Source organism: Acomys minous (assembly GCF_964271855.1).
Source record: "Acomys minous genome assembly, chromosome: 3".
Classification (NCBI taxonomy): domain Eukaryota; kingdom Metazoa; phylum Chordata; class Mammalia; order Rodentia; family Muridae; genus Acomys; species Acomys minous.
In genome coordinates, this window is record NC_140485.1 from 124,176,938 (window position 1) to 124,201,688 (window position 24,751).

Sequence of the window (24,751 nt, forward strand, 5' to 3'; positions counted from 1 at the left end):
GGTGACCTCATTCCTGGGAAGAATAGTGTCGGCACAACAGAGAAGAAATGGTACTCTGTTAAGCATTTAACAAATTTTACTTTTATGTAGGGAGAGTGGCAGATAGTAGGGAACCCTGAAAGCAGTACTTAATAATTTACCTGTCCAATCAACGCAATGTCTCCAAAGATGGAAGGTAATGTGCACTAACATATCAGCATTCCAAACTAAAGAGCAAATTTGGGAAGTGGGAATGAGACCCTGGTGTCTTGAGTCTTGAAGATGCACACAAGAGGCCTAGAGTGATAGTTCATGACCTTAGTCCTCTCACTCAGGGGTCATGGACAAACAACAAATCTTTGTGACTGAAGTATGGAGGAACAGCCATGAAATAACAAGGGAGTTTCGGTGGCTGTCTGAACCATAACAATGAGAGAAGGCGTATAATGGATGGGTTGATAAGGTGAGGGTGGGAACCAAGCAGAGTGTGCTAATTTTAGAGCTGCATTTTGACTAGTCACTCTATGTTACCCTGCAGAGCATTTCTTACTCATGAATTGTCACTTCTCACAGCCAAACAAATGTTACCCCCACGTAGAGAAGAAACTGACCCTCCAAAAAGTAAAAAGAGCTCCATAAACTTCTAAACACTAAAGAAAAGCTTTGTTGTAAGTAGTTCCTACCCCTTATATGTGGCACCCACAAGGAGACTGTGTTGCCTATTTACTACATCTGAGCAGAGGATCCATGGCCCTTGGTTGGTGCATCAGTCTCTGTGTTGTAGTGTAATGCAGGCAGAGTCAAGGGCCAAACTCTGCCAAGTAATGGTAAGAAAGTCCACAAGATTTCCTGCCTTGCAAATATGCCTGTCAGATATATTGTGCCAGAAGGCTGAAGATGATACTCCAACATTATAGAGAGTTTTGAGTGAGTGTTCAGGCAGCAAACTGTATCTGTCATCTTCTCATTTGGGAAGCTGCTAACCTTCACTCCATATATACTCAGTAATTAATTTTACTCCTTCTCAAGTCTCTAATGGGGTTGAAGACCAGATAGTTTAGTTTTACAATTAAGATTAATTGTTTAGGGGTTAAGATGCTTTTAGGTCTAGATGGATGTTTTATCATGATGAGATATGAAACATATTTATTTACATTAAGAATTTTAGACTTACCAAGATAGAAAAAAATGTTTTCTTCAAGGTTGCCAAATACAAATCTCGCCAAAATACTAAGAATGTAATATATATATAATTATATATTATATAATTCCTGAGTGTTTCATAATTCTTCTAGCTCTAGGTAGCTTATTGTATATCTATATAACAATATAAATGCATATGTAAAAAAAGTATTTAATAAAAAAATTAAAAAGAAAATAGAACACTTTTAAAAAGCTTTAATGACCCACTGTTTAATGTGAGGGTTATTTTGGCTTTGTTATTTTTTAAATTTGGCCCTATTTCTAATACTTATGTATCCCAGGATAATCTCATACTTGTGTGTAGCTGAGGGTGGCCTTGAATTTATGATCCTACACTTCCGATCTTTCTTCTTGTGCCTCCCAGCTATGACATGGAAATGTGACAAGGATAAGACATCAAGACCTATTTATTAGTGCTAGGGATTGAAACTACACTTTGTTCTACACTAGGCAATCACTCTACCAACTGAGCTGTAACACCAGCCCCTAAATACGCTTCTTGAAGCTACTAATGGGGCTGATCAAAAACGCAGAAGATCATACAGTGTTGGAATCCCCAAACCCTTAAGCTGCATATTGCGAACCAACCTCAAAATTTTAACAAAGAATAACTAGTAATTATTCTACTTTGTATAGCAGCTCATAGCAAAAATACATTTTTCTTTCCTTTTAAAGAAACTGTGTCTCTGAGTTTTGAATAGGACAAAATGGGGCCCCCTTTTTCTAAATCCTCATTTATTTCTTGCAATGAGAAAATTACTTCAACTTCCTGCTTATTTCTTTTTTAAAAAAATATTTTTATTAATTTATTCATATTACATCTCAATTGTTACTCCATCCCTTGCATCCTCCTATTCCTCCCTCCCTTCCATTTTACCCTTACTCCCCTCCCCTATGACTGTGCCTGAGGGGCACTTCCTCCCCTTGTATATGCTCATAGGGTATCAAGTCTCTTCTTGGTAGCCTGCTGTCCTTCCTCTGAGTGCCACCAGGCCTCCCCATCCAGGGGACATGGTCAAATATGGGGCACCAGAGTACGTGAGAAAGCCAATCCCCACTCTCCACTCAACTGTGGAAAATGTCCTGTTCATTGGCTAGATCTGGGTAGGGGTTCGAAGTTTACTGCATGAATTGTCCTTGGCTGGTGCCTTAGTTTGAGCAGGACCCCTGGGCCCAGTTCCGCCTGTCATAATGTTCTACTTGTAAGTTTCTGGGACCCTCTGTGTCCTATTTCCCCATTCTCCCTTTCTTCTCTCACCTAGAGTCACAAAAAGAAATCTTCCCCTCTGTCCCATTTTCCTGGTAAGTAAAGACTTTCATGGGACATGCCCCTTGAGCTAGTGTCCAGATACAAGTGAGTATATACCATTTGAGTCTTTCTGCATCTGAGTTAACTCACTCATTATGATTATTTCTTGTTCTTACATCAGTATCTATTAATTCAACTTTCAGGAGTGGTGGTGCATGCCTGTAGTCACAACAGTGTGGAGGCGGAGACGGCAGTTACAGCACAACTTTACCATCTAAGGATAAACAGAGAGTGGAAGGGACAGGCTTGCAGGGAAAGAGCAAAGGAAACAGGAAACCTTCAAAATCTTGTTTTTTTCTAAATAATTTATTAAAATCCTAAAACCACAAGGAAAGATATTAATTTTTGTTTTCCTTAAAAATATTTACTCTGACATTCATTGTTATTTTTGTCTGCATTTTGAAGTGGTTTCTTTAAAATGAAAGAAAAATGAAAATCAGTTTCTTGGTTTCTATAGTAACAAAATCTAATTTCTGGATTTCTTCATGAGCTATGATCATGTTGAAAGCAAAGGGGAATCATGGGTCTTACAAAATTCATAAATTCCTGGACAAACAAGACTGGCACCTTCTGGCATTTCTTTGACATGAATCAGCACTGTAGCAATCCTCTGTCCCAACCATAAGCCTCTGCCCTCACCTTTCCACCTGCTCCTTCTATTGGACAAGGCTTAATGACATGACATAAGCTTGGACAGCTTTTATGCCCCGTTTTCAAGTTACAAATAAGCCTTTTGCTCCAAAGGAAAAAAAGGAAGACAACAGGATATCTTCACACAAACATTTGCTAAGCAAACTGGGTGATAAATGTACTGGAGATGAAAATCTTTCTGCTTCTCTCCTTTAATTTATTCCTGAGAATCAAAATTATTCGAAAAATAAGCTATGGTCTTGAGGTGGACACTCCAGTAGTGATCACTCTGTCACTTTCTCCCAGGAAAGAATGAAAAAGCAACTGATGAAGGAGGCTATAGAGGAACATGGAGACTTCCTCCTGCCCTCTTGGCTGACAGCTGTGAGTTATGAGATGTTTCAGAATAGAACAGAGTTACCATAAGAGCTGTCCAAATAACTTATGGCTCTGAATCACAACACCATCTTCGGCAGATAATTCATGTCACCAACAAATGTTCAGTAATATGGATTTTTCTCCAAAACACATATTTAACAGGCAAAACCACTGAAAGTTGAATTTAATGGCAGAGTGAATTATTTAATAGAATTAAACTGTACTCCAACATGGAATGAAATCTGATTAAAATGTATGCAGAGATAATAAAGTCATTTAAATTAGATACTGTGTGTGAGTAGCAAATAATAATCAGCCCACAATGTTAGGATGCCAGCCAAATCAAAGATTAAAAAGAATGAAGAATAACACTGTTAGGATTTGTACATACATTGCCTTTTCCTCACTATAGGTGTAAATTAAAATTTAAATATATACAATAGATATTTGTTCTACCACAATACTTTAATATCCCTTCTACAAAAGTAATTACTTGAATAAATGAAAGATTAATTTGTGAGTTAAGATTGTCTTCAAATGTGAGCTACTATCATCTCATCAATAGTTAATTAATTAAGATAATCATGGAATGATGTAACACACAAGAAGACTGGTAGCATGTCAGTGGTGATTCCATTTAAATATTGTACAATATGACTTCAATGTCCTTAGGCGTCTTAAGGACTTCTCGGGCGTCTATGAGGACTATATGATTGCCCTCTGTAATTGGCCTGGACCTTATTATCAGTGGTACATTCTGTGGTAGTATGTGAGCCCCTAACTCTGATCAATTGCCAAGTGTGTCCAGTCAGTTTATCTTATATGACTCAGACATTTTCTTCACTGGGTAATCTAGTATATTATCTGCTCTGTGTTGACATGAAGTTTTTTTTTTCTCTGAAAATTAAGGATTGGTCAGAGTGTCCTTGATCCATTTCCAGCTCAAATCATTTTCCACTCCACATATTCTCACAATAAAAGAGCTAATTGTATTGGCCAGAAGTTTTATATACAGGCATACATCAAAGCAAAGAATAAGTAGGTAGCACAATATTACATGCAGTATTGAAAACACTATGTACCCAATTTATCTCCAAATTGTCTTGTGTACTCGTCATTTTCTTCAGCTTCTACTCCAACACCCAAGCTAAGTTCCTCACAGATTTTCGTCTACACTTTTTCCAGACATTGGTTTACGATATACTTCCTAACAACTTCCTCCTCCGCAAGCCATCCTGCCTACCACTTCATATTGATCACTTCAAGGAAAAGCTCCAATTAAGCCATGCCTGTGCTCCAAGTCAACAACTGTCTACACAATGAAATTGATTTCTCCCCCATCTTCATGCTCACAGCATGGCCTTGTCTCGTACTAATGCTCTACAGAATTCTTAATGATGAACAGGAGAACACCAAGCTCCAGCCTGAGTCCGGGTCCCTTTCTGGGTGTCAGAAACTCCCTTTCTCACTCTGTGCAGACACAGTTGTTACCGTGGCTTTGCTTCCCCATTTGCTAGCTAGTTATTTTGGTATGCAAAATGAGCACTCCTCAACATCTCTGTTAATATAACAGCTGCTGCCCCCCTAGAGGTTGGCAGATGTACCAGGCCTTGGATGCAATGCTCAATTACTGCTGCTGCACATCGACACTCGAGAGAATTCCAGATTTCACTTGTAGATGGGGGAAATTTCTCTGATGTTTTTAACCTCAGGCTTCCCAGATCATGATAACTGATGTTTCAAGAAAAGAAAACAGTATACATTTCTAAAGGCAGAAATAAGCAGAGATAGAGTGGATTTTAAAAAAAAAATCACAATCCACTTATGGACTTAAATATGATTTTGCCGAATGCCCTCATTCATCCTTACCTTGTCAAAACATATGAACCAGTATTTATTTTAATCTAATTGTGTTTAAATTTCTATCATCTACAGAATATAATAGTCAAAAATAGGCTGGATTTTTTAATAATTATATATATACCATATGTATAAGAAAATAATTCCCATTATACAATCAAATGACTTTCTATTAAAAATAAGAGCAATCGTCAACAATTTCTTCCATATATACTCACATTTGTATCTTATTTTAACAATATACCTACATATTGACATCACATTTGTATGAGTTACTATCATGTCTCCTACTGCAAGTGTCCATACTCATATTTCCTGTGTGTGTGTGTGTGTGTGCGTATGTGTGTGTGCGTGTGTGTGTGTGTTACGTATGTGTAAGTACTTATGCACACTGATAAAGACCAAAGGAATATGCCAGGTGTCCCACGGGTCTTATTCAACTGTCCCACTGGTCTTACTCCAGTGACTGTCACTGACCCTGCAACTAGACTAGAAGCCAGCATATTCCTCTCACTTTCACTGTTTCTTCCTCTTCCAGAGCACTGGAGTTACAGGTGCCACACTTGGTGTTTTAGGTGGGTACTGGAGATTTGAACTCAAGCCCTAACGTGGGCACAGAAAGTGACTTTACCTATTGAGCGATCCTTCCAGCCAACTCTTACTTCTATTACTCTAACAAAAAAGAAGTTGTATTTCATAACAACTTTTACGATTATTTTATTAATTATTTAATTAATTTTATGATCATACGTACATGTACTACCTTTGTTAAAATTCTTTAAAGTTTCCAATTTGAACTCAGATAATTCCAGCATCTGTCATGATTTGCCTACTTCTAACTCCCAAACCTCTCCCTCATGTATTCTCCTATAGCCACAAACTTCCAGATGGAAAACGTTGGTGAAATATAAAACATGTTTAGCTACTTATCCCTCACAGATATTGATTCATTCCTGTCCCCAGTTTTTGCGTACCTTGCCAATTTCCATAAATCTGGCTGTATGACTCAGACCTATGGGCAACAATTTCCCCTCGCAAAGTTACAACTACGTTACTGACTCTGGAAGAGTGATAGGCTAGCCTTTTGGGATTGTGGAGCATTAGACTGTTGGAGATCTGGGGCAAAATGATGTTGGGTTGTTTATATTCACCTTACCAGCCACTCACCACTCAGCTGTGTCTGACTTGACATCCTTTCATCTATCAGATGAAATAGGTTAAGTATATTAACAGTTCATTAGCTTTCACCAACCCTAAAGCTAATAATGTCATTATATAACATGTAAAGTTATAACTTTTTTCTGCTTGCTCTGGGCCTCCTAATCGACATGCACACCAAGGTATTTGCAAAACTCACACATATGCACACTCACACACATATACAGTCTCTAACAGTCATACACACTCACAAATAAACAATTTTACACAGGCATACACACACTCACATACACACACACACACACACACACACACACACACACACACACACACACACACCATTAAAAAAGTTATGAGGTTTTTGGAGCCCTGAGATTTGCTGTCTTGAGATCATCTTGTGGACCTACAAATTAGTTATTTAAGAGAGTCTCCCTTTTAATATGGGGAAAACTATTTTTTTAATATAAAATACTTCCTCTTCTGACCTGTAATTTTCATTTAAGGGAGTTCTGAACTAGATATAAAGATGTTATGCAATTTCTACTAATAGCACAGTATAATTTAACATAATCATTTTATTTATGATCATTGTTGAGTCACTGTGATTATTTACATGTTTTTTGTTGTGTTTTGTTTTGTTTGCCTGATGGTCTACTGTTAACCTGTAGCTATGATTTCCTGCTTATATTAAAGACTGCAATTTAGATATTTTTACCTATCACTCAAACCAACAAATAAGATGTTTAGTGTTTAATAAGCAGGTGATTGTGCTTTACTTTGTTCTTTGTAAATTTAGATTCACACTCCTTTTCAAATTGTTGGATTCCATCAATTGTCTTAGTGTTAGTTTAAATATTACAACACTTTGGCTCCAGAACATGTTTCTGTGTGTTACCTTTACATATATACTGTGTGATATATTTATGTGATAAAGTTCCTCCAAAACACTTTGAGGGCTGGAGAGGAGGCTCAGTAGCTTACAACTGCCTGTAACTCTAGATCTGATGCTGTCTCCTGGCTTCCGTGGTCACGAGCACACACTTGCAACTATGCAAAAGCATGCAAGCATATTCATAATTATAATAAGATAAGTATTTTTAAAGGTGTTTGATTCAAATTGACTTATGAGTAACACAGGAAAATGGTTGACCCACAATTTTTATTAAATTTCAATTTAAAAAAAATTAAAAACATAAAGTAAAAGTAAGCAACACTTATGTACACTTAGCCTAAGTTTCTCTAAGTGAATAATGTACCAAAAATTTGAGGTCAAAATCTCCACATCCTACAACCTCAACAAGATAAGCTTGGCTACCTGTCCCAAAACATCAGTTAAAGAGATGAGTAATGATGAGGAGCAAAAATGAAATTTTGTCAATATGACCACATTGAAATGGACAAATTAAAGGGTCCAATAACCCATATCCATCTTCAGAGCACTAGGAATGGCTTTTCATTTAAAATTGGACATCGGTTATTCATGATTCAGCACTCCTGATCAAAGGGGGGTGTTCTTATTAGCTCATTCACACAAAAGGTAGTCTGAAAATGTCCTACTGAATGCAGAGACAAACACGTGTTTAGACAATATTTTCTTATCCCTCAGGCTTTAAACTTGTCTTTATAGGTAATGTCACTCAAAGGGGAATTAGTCATGGTGTGGGTCTTCAACATTCCTGCAATACTAAGTGACTATAAGTTTAAGATCATGACTTATCTTTATTCTGTAAGCACTTAAGGGATAATTAAATAAGTGATTAGTATGCAGTGACTAACATGCAAATTCAATCTGACTCAAAGTAAAGAAGATAAACAGGCTGAAGACAGTGGTGCCAGACCTTTCCTCCTGTCTTTGGTTGCCTCGTGAAACCAAACGACACAATCTCTTAGTGCTTATTATGATAAAACTTAAATATTCAATAAGCTAATTAGTTTCAACTTGCTGATAAAAGAAACAGAGGTATCCTTAATGTCCTTCATATGTGTTGCCCATGGTTCCAACATGGCTTCCTTGGTTTTCACTAAAACATGCGCTTATTGTGTTAAAAATTATTTTTTTTTCAATTCAAAAATTTTGCCAGGGAAAATAAGAAAGGAATCATCAAGAATTTTAAAAATGTGCAAAATTTAACAACATAAAATTTATGTTTAAAAGATGTTAAAGGAGAAATCAAATGCCTTCAGATGAGAAATGAGTTTGTGTGATAAAAAATAAGATTGGCTTCTAACACAAAAGATAGAATAAGTGAACAGAAATCTAAAAGTCTAAAGTATTTCATTCAGAAGTTTTTCGAAATTAAAACTGATAGAAAATGGCATAAGGATGACTAAATTGTCTATAATTAAAGGTTAAAAAATTCCTAACTCTGGCCGAACAGCCCAGATGACTGTGCCTGCTGCCACGCAGCATGGACAGGGCAGAAGAAACCCAGATGATGCAGGCGCCATCAAGATGAGCAAGTAAACGTGTAGAAATGGGAGAGAAAGAGAAGCAGAAGTGTGTGTGCTCAATGAAGAGAGGCCAAACTGGAAGTGCTGGGATAGTGAGGAAATCATAATGTGAGTAGCCTGCACTGCCTCCTGAGGTCCTGCTCACACTGCAGCTGAGGACTGGGGCCCTGCAGCAGGACAGGTCTATGTCAATGTCTACAGCCCATATTACCACGAAAGGCCAATTCCCTGATCTGGGTTGCCACGTGGGGCCATATTGATATCCCAGGACTGGGCAGAGGTGGCCCCACTCCTCATTGGCCATGCAGTGGTGTGGGCTCGAGAGATATCCTCCCAACCTTCCTCTGCCCCCCCCCCCGACACACACGGCTGCCTGTGTAAGCTGGGAGGAGCTGGCTTTGAGTTGGCCCACTCCAACATCTACCCCATCTATGAACTGCTGGAGGGTGTGAAGGTATCAGTCCTCTGATCCAAAGCTGAAAGAGTTCCATGACACAGGGCAACAAAGGGTTATCTGAGAGGAGTCCCAGTGAGGATCCAGTAGTGACAGTGTAGCAGAAGCCAAGGGCCTCAAACCAGACCAATGACTCACTGAAATGAACATCGGCAAGAAAAGCTCCTTGAACAAAAAGGTATATACTGTGTGACATACTGTGTTACACACTGTGAACAGCACAGATTCCATGCCAAGATTTTGTTTTGTGTTGTGTTTAATTTATTTTTAAGGGAGGTGGTTTGCAAGGGCAGTGGACAGATAAGGAAGGACAGTGAAATAATTGGGATTGGAGTGCAGGATCCAAAATTTACAAAAAAAAAAAAAATCAAAAAAATGTTTTAAAGAAACAATACCTAAGGCCAAAATTTAGAACTGAATCCTGAGTCTGTGTGCCAAAATAAGATTTTCTGAAAATTATTGTTCTGCCTTTAGTAATAATTATTCCCCCCCAAAAAAACAGGTTTAGAGAACAATAATTTTATTTTACCCTTTACTAAAGTATATTAGATTTCACCCAGATGTCTCCAACACAAGAAAATAAGTATGTCTTAGCAATGCGTGTTTTTCAATTGGGTTGAAGTCTTTATTTGTCACAAAGCCACAGTTTTACATTTTTAAAAAATCTATTATAAAGAAGTATTTGTACTTGCAGAATTGCTGCATTAACAAATTAGTTATTTTAGTAGACCAGGTCTTTTAGGCAGCATTTTTAATACAGAGAGGTTGAAATAATTCTAATTTCAACAGTGAAAAGATAACAAGTTAATTTCAGGATGTTAGAAACTAGAACTGGGTCAGATAGTCAAATAGTCATATCAAGCGTCACAGATGCTTAATGTCTGTGGCTTATGGATTCCGATCACTCTACTGTGTCTAACCATTCAATCAATTTAATCGGTATATATCTGACATATCTCTTTCCTAAGTTCTACTCATTGCCCTAGAAAATAGGTTAATGGTTTTATCAATACCTTAATAAAAATCTATGGCTTCATAGTGACTCCCTCTGCCCATTTCTCATTTTACAGGACTATATGATGGGAAAATTTTTAATTATAAGTTCAGAGAAAGGAAGTTTCTATGATTTTTATATATCTTCCTACCCACCAGCCCACTGCTTTCACTGATGTCAAACCATAGTCTAGTATAAGTCATATAGCAGAGGTATTAATAGGATGTATTCTAACTCTAATACTTAGAGTCCTTATGATATTTTTAGTATTTGATAGAACCATGATTAGTGTCATTTTCTGTCTGGTGACTGACTGAGTCATTCTAACTTAATACCACAAAGGAGAGACAACAGACAGGCTGACAAACATACTCCTTATAAATAGCTGTGTGATGCCCTTCACTAAACCAGAAATCCAGTATCAAGACGGTTAATGCAATCTCTGAACATGAACTTCCAGAAGGATCAGCCAAAATACACCTCATTTCTTTAGAACTTGCCTGTCTCAGTGTTCTACTACACTAACATCAAACTGATTAACACAGTAGTCTCTATAAAGATAACGTAGAAGTCAGGGAATTACCTGCCAGCTACAGTGAGCCATAATCCCTCATTACAAGGTGTCTGTTTTATCCATGGGAAGGAGGGAGAAGAGAGAGAGAGACAGAGACAGAGACAGAGACAGAGACAGAGACAGAGAGACAGAGACACAGACACAGACACAGACACAGACACAGAGACAGAGACAGAGACACAGAGACAGAAACACAGAGGGAGAGAGAGAGAGACAGAGTGACAGAGAGAGAGGCAGAGAGACAGAGACAGAGAGAGACAGTGAGAGACAGAGAGACAGAGACACAGAGACACAGAGACAGAGACACAGAGGGAGAGAGGGAGAGAGGGAGAGAGAAAGACAAATACCACAGCTGATGTGAATGTAAAAGCTCTGGAAAAATTGATTTCTAATCAGTAGCTCATCTTTCCTCTCATTTCAAACGATAGCTATTTAAGAAGATAAAACTAAATGCACAGACATTTGGTGTGGACTTTTGGACAAAGTTTACAGATTTGCTGCGCTCTCTCCTAATTTCTTCAAAAGAACAACACCCAAATGATAGTTTAGAAGTACGCCCATGTCTCAAGAGGTACAAAATGCAAATCTATCAAATTCCACAGGTGCCTGGACTAGACGAATATGTGTTTATCTCATAAGCAAGCAAGAAATCACAAGGTCAAATAAGCAGGTAATTAAATGAAATCTAAGAAAATACCATAAAATCAACAAAAGGACAGGAATTAACTCACATCATTCATTAGTAACCCTAAATACTACTGACCCAAATTTCCTATTAAAAAGACATACTAACAAATTGGATTAGGACTCATCTTTTTAGTGCTTAAAAGAAACACACCTTAAAACCAACCTTAGATATTACATTAAGGTAAAAGAATTTTTATAAGGCATTCCAAACAAATGAAACTAAGAAACAAGCTGATTTATGTATTCTAATTTCAAAACAAACCTTATACATTTTGAGTAAATGCTTCACCTTAATAAAAACAATAAAAACCTAACTAAATAAAATATCCGATATTATGTATTAATAAAGTTGTATATGTGTTAATATTAAAATATTGAAATAAGGCTGTGTTGCCTGCTCTTCAATAGCTTCCCCCTGGTAGAAATGCTTTGTCAGGCCACAAGAGAAGAGGAGGCACTCAATCCTGCTGCAACTTGATGTCCTGGTGTGGGTTAGTGGGGGCTTCCTTTTTCTTAGTGTAATTCTAACCAAGCAAGTGAAAGACCATTATGACAAAAACTTTAAATATCTGAAGAAAGAAGTTGAAGAAAATATCCAAAGATGGGAAGATCTCCCATGCTCATGAATCCATAGGATGAACAAATTAAAAATGGCCACCCTACCAAAAGCAATCTACAGACTCAACGTAATTCCCAGCAAAATTCCAGCACAATTCTTTACAAACCCTAGGGAAAGAGCAATTCTTGACTTCATTTGGAAAATTAAAAGACCCAGGACATGTAAAACAAATCTGTACAATAAAAGAACATCTGGAGGTATCACTATCCCTAATTTCAAGCTCTACTACAGAGCAATAGTAATAAAAACCACATGATACCAGCATAAAAACAGACAGGTTGAACGATAGAATGGAATCTAAATGAAGACCCAGAAATGAACCCATATACCTACAGACTCTTGATTTTTGACAAAGAAGCCAAAACCAAAACCATACAATGGGAAAAAAAAGATAGCATATTCAGCAGATGTTTCTGCTTTAACCTGATGTCTGCATGTTGAAGAATGCAAATAGATCCATAGGTGTCACCCTAGACAAAGCTCAAGTCCAAGTGTGTGGGACACATGGATTAAGCCACCAGGGGAACTGGCATGGGACTGGCTAGGTGGAGCATGTTCAAATCCTGGAAGTCTCACACTTGAGATTTGTTTTGCGTATGAACTTTATTTACTTGTAATAAACTTCAAACAGTAAGAACTGTTATGAAAAAAATCAGGAAAGCCGTCCTGGGACTGGCGGGAGGACAAGCTCCCTCTCTGTTTCCATGCCTGCCTCTATGCAAGTAGCACAAAGACAAGTAGCGGGCCCCTGGAAGTAAATAAAGCATCACCAGCATGCCAATCCCAACCAATGGAATGCATTCACCCAGAAGGCTCATCTCACTACCCAGGATTCATATAACACTTGTTAACCCTGGAATAAAGGCACACACATAAGCTGTTACACACATTGGAACTTGACCGTTTTCAGCAATAAAGGTACACACATAAGCTGATTTATCCTCAGAGAAAAATCTTCTCCCCGGGCCGCCCCCCCCCCACTGCCACTCCCAGCATGAGAATAATCCTGTAGACTCCTTCAATTCTGGACTCTGCTTCCACTTATAAGTGGATTTTAGCAATAAAATACAGGATAACCAGGCTACAATCCAAGGAGGGACCAAGAGATGATGTTTGAATCTCACGCAGAAAGTAAAATAAAATAGAGATCTGAGGTAGACGGAGAGAGGGATTAATGATACTCCGCTATGCTCGCATACAGGAGCCTAGCATAACTGTCTTCTGAGAGGCTTCCCTCGGCAGCTGATGGAAATAGATGTCAAGCCTCACAGCCAAACAATAGCTGGAGCTCAGCGAATCCTATGGAGGAATGAGGAGAGGGAGGCAGAGAGCTGGATACATCAAGGACACCACAAGAAGACCTACAGAGTCAACTAACCTAGGCCCACAGGGCCTCACAGAGACTGAACCACCAACCAAGAAACACATGGGCTGGACCTAGGCCCTCTACATATGTAGCAGATTTGCAGCTTCATGTTGGTTCCATCACAGAGAGGGAGAGAGGGGCCTGCCTTGAACTCCTTTGTCTGCCTCTGGACCACTTTTACACAGCTGGGATGCCTTTTCAGGCTTCAGTGGGAGAGGATGCACCTAGTCCTGCTGGGACTTGATATTCCAGGGTGGTTGGTCCCCAGTGGGGGCAGAGGGGGGCTCCCCTTCTCCAAGAATAAAGCAATAGGAGAAGGCCTGTGAGAGTCAGACCAGAAGAAGGCAGGGCTGCAATCAGGCTGCAAAGTGAATTTTTAAAAGTTTAAGTAACTAAAAAGAGGAAAAATAATAAAATATATCTTTGGGCACTATACAGGGAAATGCCTTCTCTAATCAAAGTCAATTATTATAAATAACAAGTGTATCATAAAAAAAAACTGTGGATATGATTCATGTAACTCACAGACAGCATGGTGCAATATCCACTTAAACTGAAATCAGAAAAGGTTTTAATTTCCCTCTAAACCTCATATGCAGGTTTCTGAATCTGAGCTGGTAAGCAACTACAAATTGCATACCTCTTTCTTCATGTGTTTTTTAATAGCAATGTCAAACTCTAGTTTTTACAAAATCATCACAAAAATAAGACATAACTTTTGATAGATGATTTTAAGTAAAATAATCACACATGTATTAGGAGTAGAAGAATGGCAATGATTTTTGAGTATTCTTTCAGGGAGTGTTGACTCACTGATAGACACAAAAATCAAAGTGTGATGAAGCCAGTTGTTTTGTACTATTATCACTACATTCCTCATGAGGCTGTTAATATATAATGAATTCAAAACCAGCCTAGCCTTCATACTAAGAGCTTATCTCAAAAAACAGAAAAGTGTATAAATAAGTATTTATTGCCCTAAATTGATGGAAAGATATACTGGTTGCTTTTTGTCACCTTGACACAAACCTAGATATGTCTGGGGGAAAAAAGAATCATAGTCAAGACAATGCCTCCATCCGGTTAGCCTGTAGGGAAGTCTATGTAGAGTTGTCTTGACTGATGATTAATGTGGGAGGTCCCATGTCACTGTGGACAGTGTCATCCCTAGGCAAGTGGTCCAGTGTTGTAAAAATAAAAAATAAAATCAAACTGATCAACCCAGTAATTAGCACCTCTCCATAGTCCCTGCCTCAGTTCCTGCCACCAGGTTCCTACCAAGAGTTCCAGTCCTGGTTTTCCTTACTGATAGAGTGTGGCCTGAGAAATGTAAGAGGAAAATAAAACTTTTTCTTCTCCTAGTTGCTTTTGGTCAAGGTGCTTTATTACAGCAACAGAAACTCTAAAATAAAGAGAAAAAATTTGTGATTCTTATTTTACATAAATAAAATTAATTACCTCTTAAAATATGAGAAACTAAATTAACATAGCAAATTGAATTATTAATTGCACTATCCTGCAAAATCTCATAATTTCTATGTTGCCAAATTATCATGTAGTGGGTTAAAAAATTTAATATAACATGTCTTCCTTAAGACCTCAAATAGAATGAACATTGGTTTAAAATTTTTAGTTACATATGATCATGTTAGTTTTATAAATTGTATTAATGACAATTACACAATGTGATTGTTATGTACCGAATCATTTTTGCTGATAAATACTTCAAGCTACAATTCACCTATGACCCTCAACATAAGTAACATTAAGAAAAGCTTCCATCTTAGAGCCAAGACTTTCTAATGTGCACCGCAAAAATCTAATTGGTAGAATCTCCATAAAACAATCCAATGAAGTTAGATAGGATCTTCCAAAGCCTCAGAGACCTACAGAATATGGCATTTAGAGATTGTTTCTATTATTTTAAAGATCCTTTGGCAATAAGAAAGGTTAACTCCTGACAACACCCAGACTATCTCAAAGAAGATGGTGAGCATCAAGGAACTTCCTTATGGAGTTGGTTTCAAGTATGCCAAACCAGACACTGGGCAAAATGTTTCTGTCATAGACAGAATTCTGCCTAAAAATGGGCAAGTTTGGATGCAGGCAGAATGGACAGCCAAACTCTGTTAAGACAGGATAAGCAAGTCCTCAAAAGTTTCTGCCTCACAAATATGTCTGTCAGATATATTGGCCCAGAAGGCTAAAGATGATGTTGCAACTTTATAGAGAGTTTTGGGTGACTGCTCAGGTAGCAAACTGTCTCTGTCATCTTCTCATCTGGGAAGCTGCTAATTTGCATCCCCTGTATACTCAGGTAATCAATTTTATTCCTTCTCAAGTCTCTGATGGGGTTGAAGACCAGATAGTTTAGTATTACAATTAAGCTTAGTTTCTTAGAGGTTAAGATGTTTTTAGGCCTAGATAGATGTTTTAAGTTGATAGAGATGAAATATGATAGATATTGATTTACACTCAAAATTTTAGACTCACCAAGAAAGGGAAGATTTTTTTCCCAAGGTTGCCAAATACAAATAGACAAAACACTATGATTGTAACATTTATATAATTCCTGATTGTTTCATGGTACTTCTTGCTACATGTAGTTTTTTATTTATGTGTAATAATATAAATGTGTATGTAAAAAGAGAAATATAAAAAAGAATGTAGCCTGAATTCTCTTTCAGTCCTCAGCATTGATAAGGCATCCTAAGCTTACCAGAAAAAAACAAATTTATAATGTGCTAATTATTTTTATAGGAATGAAGATATACTATTGCCCCATATTGTATGTGTCAATATAAATGACTTGTAAATGATTGGACAGAGTAAAACTACTCAATAGAGAAAAACAATCCTATGAGAGCATTCCACTATTCTGCAGAATCATTACTGAAATAGAATATATATATATATATTTAAACTTCAAAATCTTCTTCAAAAACTACTTTCTAGCAAATGAGAAACATTCCATATGTATTGAAATTTAAAATGAAAGGGCAGGAATTAACGGTAGTGAAAACACGCCCACTGTAACTATTAATACTAGTTTTGTTCAATGATTGCAGATAGAAAAGGAAAATATTATAATGAGTATTTAGCACAATTTCAGTTTTGACCAAACAATTATATAATTCTCTTAGACTTTGAATATATAATTCCTTTAGGTTTTGAATAGCTTAAGGATGTGTTCGAGAGGGATGTAATTATGAACTAATTTAAGCAGGAATTTTCTCCACTTCACATTGAAAAGGTGTTCTGAGAAGACTGTAGAACTATGACTTTTGATTTCACATGTGCAATTTTCTACACTGATTTTTTTTGTTTGTTTTTGTTTTAAAATTTTTTAATTAATTTATTCTTGTTATATCTCAATGGTTATCCCATCCCTTGTATCCTCCCATTCTTCCCTCCCTCCCATTTTCCCCTTATTCCCCTCCCCTATGACTGTTCCTGAGGGGGATTACCTCCCCCTGTATATGCTCATAGGGTATCAAGTCTCTTCTTGGTAACCTGCTGTCCTTCCTCTGAGTGCCACCCTGATTTTTATTAAATATTCTTATTAAAAATAAATCATCATGAATTCCTAAAGCTGAATTTAAAAATCAAATAAATAATTAAACACTATTATAAGCACTTCAAAGGCATAAACATTTATCTTCATTTCTCTAATCATAAATTATTTTGAAATAAAATTTAAACTCTTGGCCTCTGAGAAGAAATATTCTGAGACATTTAATTCAATGGAGTGCATTCATTAGTTCTGGTTTTGGCAAGATGCCTGACAAGAGAACAGGGCTCTAATTTCTAAACACTCTGGACAGGTTATTATAGCTTAGGCTGAAATACAAAAGTAAAACAGACAGATCAAACACACGTAAATTCTAGCATCTATTTTATATGGTCTCTGCTGGAAGCCAGAGATTGATTTGATTAAACAGATAAGCTGAAACAATCTTCTTGTTAGCAATTTGTTCCTAGGATAAATTTGTGCTAAGCTGAGTGATAAGCACATACCAAATTCAATCAGACATTGAACTTTATTGGATATAAGACATCGCCATTGTTTGACCAATATTGCTTTGTCATGAAGAAACTTCATCCAATAAAACAGCAATTTAGGATGAAGAGTAAGTCTAGTGAAGATACAGTGTAGGATGGGAGTGATCTGTGGAATTTTCTCCCATTATTTCTTCATTCTCACCAGGAACAGGAACTGAGCAAGATAAGAAACAATTCTTTTGTACACATGCACATAAATTAACATCAGAAAATATAAAGCTTTACTGTTTTACATAGTTGGCATTTGCTACTTTGCAGGTTCCATTTTTAAAATTCTTCCACCTTCTCTACACTTAATGACCATCTAACAGGAGATAGCAAAGAAAAAATATGGGTGAAAAATGGGTGACGTTATCATTAGACTCCTTCCTGCTGATTAGGGATGTTGCGTTCCTTGGGACAAGTTTGATCTTTGCAATCAGGATATCTGATTTCTTCTTCTTGCATCTTTGCTCATGACTACTGGACAAACAGCAACCAACAGCATCCAACTACCAAGCAGTCAAAAAGAGCAATCCCCACCCTCTCGGGGCCCTAGCATTTATATCTCCTCTGAAAAGGTCCCAGAATACCATACCTCACACACCTGCAGAAACTGTCTACAGCTGGCAAAACCATGCTCTTGCCATAGCATGGGGCAAATCATAGTCCACTGCTGGGAGTCATCTCATATCCTCACACACAAACAAAAACATATTCCCATAAAATTGTTATGTTTTTTAAAGAAACCAAAATCACACATTTCTCACTACAATTATAGGCATTAGAGGGTGGAGCATGTCTGCAATCCCGTATAGGCAGATGCTCTATAACTTGGAGTTAGAGATTAACCTGGGCTACATGGGGGAAAAGGCTATCTCCAGCACAGTAATAGCAAAAGTATGGATCATACTATTGAGAAATACTCTCACATTGTGCCTAGAAGGAAGCAATAGAGTTCTACATACCAGAAGCAAACAGATTCCTAACATTGGGCAGACAGTTAAAAGTTTAAATATAGGCTCGTGGTTCCAAGTAATTTTTTAGTATGATAAAACACCAGCAATTAAAACATTCTATCACCTGATTTTCAGATTGGATAATTTTATTTATCTTTGTGACCTGATATCTGAGATAACTTGAATGATTATATGTTTCTCATTTCAAATAGTTTTGTTGAATATCAGTAAAAAAAAATTACAAAATTCCTGGGTGGCTTTAACTTATATAATTCTTCCAACATGAGGCATGAGGGGTAATTACTATCAATTTATTGCCCAAGGGAAGAGTTAGTTCTTAGAAATAAAATCTTCACCATGGCTTTGCTGTTATGTGATTTCAAATTGTCCACTGCAGGTTAACACTGAGTTAGGAATCAGGACATTTTCCTGTTCAAATGCCTGCTAAAACACAACATAAAAAGGAAAATAAAACAACTCGGCGAAATGATTTAAGAGAGTAAAATGGTGGTTTTTACATTGGTTTAAACATTGCTAATGCTAATGAGCAAGGCTTCCACTAGTGGTCCTTACTGCCAGTCACAAACACGCTTCTCCTGCTTTTTTTTTTCTTTTGTTCTTTTGTAACTTTACACAAATAATTTTCAACCCCATATTTTATGACAGATTTGCCTCCTGGTTTTGAGCAAGGATAAGGAAAGCATACCGGAATGTTAAATTATTTGTAGATGAAATACTTTGCATATTCTATTTTAGGAGCTGTCTAATGGTTGAAATAGTTCTTTTCTTAGAAACGTAGAAGTATTTTCTGACTGAGCAATGAAGCTAAAAATGAAATATGAGTACATGTGGATTATGCTTGTCCAGACTCTATTAGTTATTCCAGAACTCCATGGGATTTCACCAATATCTAGCATATGTTCTAATAAGCAAATAGACAAATAAAATGTTTTTGTATTTTTAAAAAGTTCACCAATTTTTATCTCTCTCCCACTTTTTATGTAGCGCACACAAAATTATGAAAGGTATTTGTGAACAAAATTGCAGTTTCGTGTTTTTATATGTGAGATGTCATTTTTGTAAATGTACTAAAGAAAGTGTACAAAAATTTAAGCTTTTTTTTTCCTTTTCTGGAAATGCTCAAGCTACTCAAAGAGCTATTTCTCTCTGTCCTTATAAAATGATGTCTACATTTCAGGGGGAAACTAGCATACATAATTCCATCTTTCAAAGAATTTACTGAATACAAGATCTCTCAGACTCTTGACTATAGAGGGAATGCATTCATGTATTACTTAAAAACAGTAATACACTGCTAGCAATATGTCATTTGGTGATGTCATTATTGTAAAATACCAGACTATGTTGTTACATTAACAATGACAGCTACAATGCTATTAGATAACTCCATCTGCTGAGCTCATCATAGCATATTCATCCCTACATTGAATACAACGTTTTTAAACAGTAAATAATTCGATAAGAATTTAGAAACCAGAAAAAGCTAAATGATAAGCTCTTCCTCATGTGTCTTGCCCAGTTATTAACATTCGAATCATTTATGCATTGGATTAGATGTGGCCTTACAAGAGACATAGTCCTTATAAAGGACACAGTACTAGCTGTCATAGTAAATGTTTAATAAATTTTACTATCACTCTACCAGGAGACACAAGTCAAATTTAAAGAACGGTATAGATCACCATCGCTGAACATTTACTGTTATGCCAGGTGTTGTCTGACAATCTTACATCACATGTTTAATCATCTTTGTAGTGTCACTAAACCATCTGATGTGTAGGAGATAGTTGTGAGGTTAGGGCCTAGTCTCAAACATATGAAAGATTAATGTTTTCATTTCATTCACATCTCACGTTTTAAGGAGGATAGTTAAATAATAAAATATATGCCTGATTCTCATTGAAGGTAAGCATACTCACTCTACATCTGAGTGCTTTACACCTTTCAGTTCGTTGACTATTTTTCTGTGTACATCATAGGTAAGTTTTGGGCTCATTTATTTATCATTATTTGGTGTTAGGAACCGTCTTCATTTGGAGTTTGTTGGATAGACTGTTTAACTTGTAAATAATAGAAACTTAACTGAATCACAGTTAGAGAACTGACAAGTTTAAGATCTGTGGCAACATCTGGAGACTCCTCTTGCCCCACTATCAGCAGCAGAAAGTGTAGTAAGTTGGATCACATGAAAAAGAGAGAGGGAAGGAAGCTGACATCCTTTGTAAAGATTTTATTCCTGTGTTAATGAGCTCATTCTCATGATGAAGACTTTAATGTGTTCTATGGTGCAGAACCCTTATTCTCTACTCATCTCACAAAAGATTCTGCCTTCTTAATACAAGGATTACATGTCCAACACATGAACTTGGAAGCACATTCAAATAAAAAGAGCTATAAATATTCAAATACCCAGGGGCAAGCATAGATGCTCTTTATCCCAAAAAGGGGTGGTCCGATAAGTCTGTGGCAAAAATTGTGTATTGCAAATATTAAATCAACAATGCATTTAATGACAGGTGTGGTTGTTTCTGTATTTAATACTAGCACTCAAAAGACACAGACTTGTGGGGTTCAAGGCTAAACTGGACTAAATTCCACTACTCACCCAAACCCAGTTCTTATAAAAATGTATTAAATACAGCTACCCTTCCAAACAATATACTTTACCCTTGGCTGTATTAAACATGTTTATAGCACTTAAATTCACCTATTTTTGGCAAAATAATTTAATATAAGCCTAATAAAAGCTTAATACTGCATATTATTTATTCAGTATAATGCACTGATTGTTTTCTATTTATCTCTGTGATCAAAAGGTAGGCATGAACTATAGCTCGCTGCCATGGCTCCCCAGCATGACAGAGGGTGATACCACCAATTCAGAAAATGATCAAAATTTAAGGAATATTTTCTACATAATACATATCAACTTTACACAGTTGTAGAGTAGAAAAAAATCATAGTCTAACTATCATAAATCAGGGACCATTAGCAAGTTTATATAGGATAAACACACAAAAGCCAACAAGTCCAACCAAGTGTTTCAATGTGATTTTATGTTTTAAAAAAATCTTATATGTGTAAATGTACCTCCATGTATGCAATGCAAAAAGTATTATTTTGTTTGGCAACCATTTGATAAATATATCTATTATCACCTTCATCACAATGTATATTAAAATATATTCTAATTTAGTAACTCTCCATGTCTAAGCAAAAAAAAAAAAAAGAATTTTGAAGGGCTGAAAAAAATGCCTCAATTGTTAAGAAAGTTTGCTTCTCTAGCAGGGAACCCCCTCTTGGTTCAGAGCACTCACATGTGATTCACAACCATTTGTAATTGCAGTTCCAGGGAACCAGTGCCTTCTTCTGCCTTTCAAGGAACCAAGCGCACATGCAGTGCACATACATACATGCAGAGAAAATCCTCATGCACGTAAAATAAAATAAATCTATTTAAATGCAGCCAAATTGTGATGACATATTCAGAAATGTGACCATTGCTAATATTCTTTCTAGTAAGAAGAAGATTAAAAATGTTTGTCATAGATATCATGACATTGACATGTTTCTAGGTAAACAAAATAGGGAATCTTTTTCTAAAACCTTTCATTAAATTTTTTCATTTTTACAAAATATCTGATAGTTATATCACAATTGTATTCTCTTGAAACCTAAACTGTTAGTAATTCACAGTTAATATGTATATGTCCTTTTACATTTAAGGTCATATGAATATATTACAGTACATATGCATCCATTTTTATAATGTTTCATATATTTCTATATAAGTGGAACTAAAAGAATCATGTAAGACATCTGGGAATGAGCTTTGCAATCTTTCATACTTGTCTATTATCCTCCTAGCACCTTTAATGAGAAATATTCTACGTTGACCAAAGATTCTTACTTCTTAGACAATGATTCTGCAAATTGCAGTGAATGAGCCTTAAGTTATTTGTAATATTCTTAAAATTAATGTAAGCTTTTTGCACATTGTGTAATTTCATGGTGAGCAGATCTGCAGCTTGCCCGAAGTTTGAGGGTTGATGTAGAAAGCTACAGCTGAAAGGCAATAAAGTAGTGGAGCAGACACTTTATGATGTGATATCAGATTTCCTATTCCAAGTGGTGCACATGGCAGAATCATCTTCTTTGTGTTACTAAATATAGCTGAGCCTTGATTTCTGAGCCTATGAAATAAAACAAGACCTACTTCACAGGTAACCATTCCATGAAGTTAATGAAAGCTAAAGACCAGGTCTCTGGCAATGAATTAATGTTCTCATTTAATTTGTGGGATTGTGCCATTTCTTGAAGAAAGATGCCCCTGAATTTTAGCATCTTCATAACATAGAAAATTGATCCTTTCTTTTATTCTTTTACGAGTTTATTTCAAAGAAAATTAAATTTTACATATAAAGCTTCAGTAATAAGCTTAAAAAACACCAAACACTTGATTCGTGTTTCTTGTCATTTCTATAGGTCATGCTATAGGTACTTTGCTTACACTTATTTTTCAATTTCTAGGTCCAAATGATTATGTCCTATCTTTAGTTGTATGGGTTAAGGAATTTTTAAGGGGAGATTAATGTGCCAGAAAAATCACCTTAGTAAATTTAGAAGGTAACATGGCATGAATAAAGTCAAGTATTAGACATTTGGTATGGGTTTAAGAAAAGAGTTTAATAAAGACAATGTTTACATTTTGCTTAATAATAACAAGATATTTATTCTTAGAAAACTGTGATATCATGCACAGGAAAAAATGCCTGAGATCCCATACACTTGTCAGTTGGCAGATGCCAAAGCAAATGAGAAATCATCAGAATCACACAAATCTTGTTATCTACACAGAAGCAAAATTGACAGTTTACTCAAGAATTTGAGTGTTGACAAAAATAGTCATGCAAACATCCAAGTAACAGTATTGAAATTTGGAGCATATGATACCTGTTATACATATACCAAGGTAAGTCACATACACATATCAATTTATAATTCATAATAAAATGTCATCATACTTTCCAATACAATATCTAGAACTTACAAACATTTCTATATATTATAATTATGCCAAAAACCATAAATAGTAATGAATTAGGATTAAGCTCCACCTTGGGGATTGTTTCCAAATTAAGATATATGTACATATATACACTAATTATGGATAAAATTTACTTAGCAGAATGATATAACTCATTTCAAAGAATGGGTGTTTGAATAATACCTTTCATTAAGTTACTGACTCATTATGGCACTGTTCTCTGTGATTTAAGACAAAAAGGAACTTAAAGTAAATATGGCACAGTTACCTGTGGCAATACCTTAAATCCTGAGGGAATTTGTAAATAAATGTTAGCAGGAAATATGTTTGAGTTATGTATGTGCAGTATAGATGTGCATGGTGTAATGTAAAATCTATTCAGAGAAAAATATTTGCTTTACACCTCAGTCAAGTCATGAAGTCCCCTGATGAATTAGCTTAGGGAATGGTATGATTGTGGAAATTATTTGGTTCTGCTTCTGTTGATAATAATAGAAAAGTTTATCAGGTATTTTCTAAGAGCAACCTGCGTGGTCTCCAATCACAGTGCTATTTCCTGCTTTGTGCTATGTCCATTTATCAGGACAGAATTGGTCACCACATTCTTGGTGTTGCTTTTCAGAGAAGTCATTCTCACTGCTGAAGAGCTGAGAAGGTAGCTGGTTGACCTCTCTGGATACGACTTCCTCCCACAGCAGAGCTGGCTGTTGAAGTGCTTCCTGAAGCTTTCGCTGAGCAGGTAAAGAGCAAAGGGATTGACACAGGAATTGCTGAAACTCAGAACCCGGGCCACTAAGGTGACAATCATGTGACCGAGAGAAGGGTCAATCTCCTTGTAGTTGAAAGACCTGTACAAGTAGAGGACGTGGTTGGGAAACCAACAAAAGACAAAGCAGCCCACGAAGACGAGCACAATCTTAGCCAGGCGTTTCCGTGTCTCCATCTGTGAAGAGCAGAGACAGCCATTGGTCAAAAGGAAACAGAGTCAGTCAGCCACCGCCAAAACTCACCTCCCAGAAGT

The 24,751-nt window shown here is 36.5% G+C and overlaps 1 protein-coding gene across 2 annotated transcripts in view; it reads right to left on the bottom strand.

Annotated features, from left to right (window-relative positions):
• Window positions 1-23,360: 23,360 nt before the first annotated feature.
• Window positions 23,361-24,751, bottom strand: part of NMBR (neuromedin B receptor) — a 69,368-nt gene continuing 67,977 nt past the window's right edge. For both annotated transcript variants that reach the window (XM_084776101.1, XM_084776100.1), the window contains exon 3: window positions 23,361-24,673. In XM_084776101.1, the coding sequence (XP_084632227.1) occupies window positions 24,272-24,673 (402 nt within the window). In that variant the 3' untranslated portion in view covers window positions 23,361-24,271. The remainder of the gene's footprint in view (window positions 24,674-24,751) is intronic.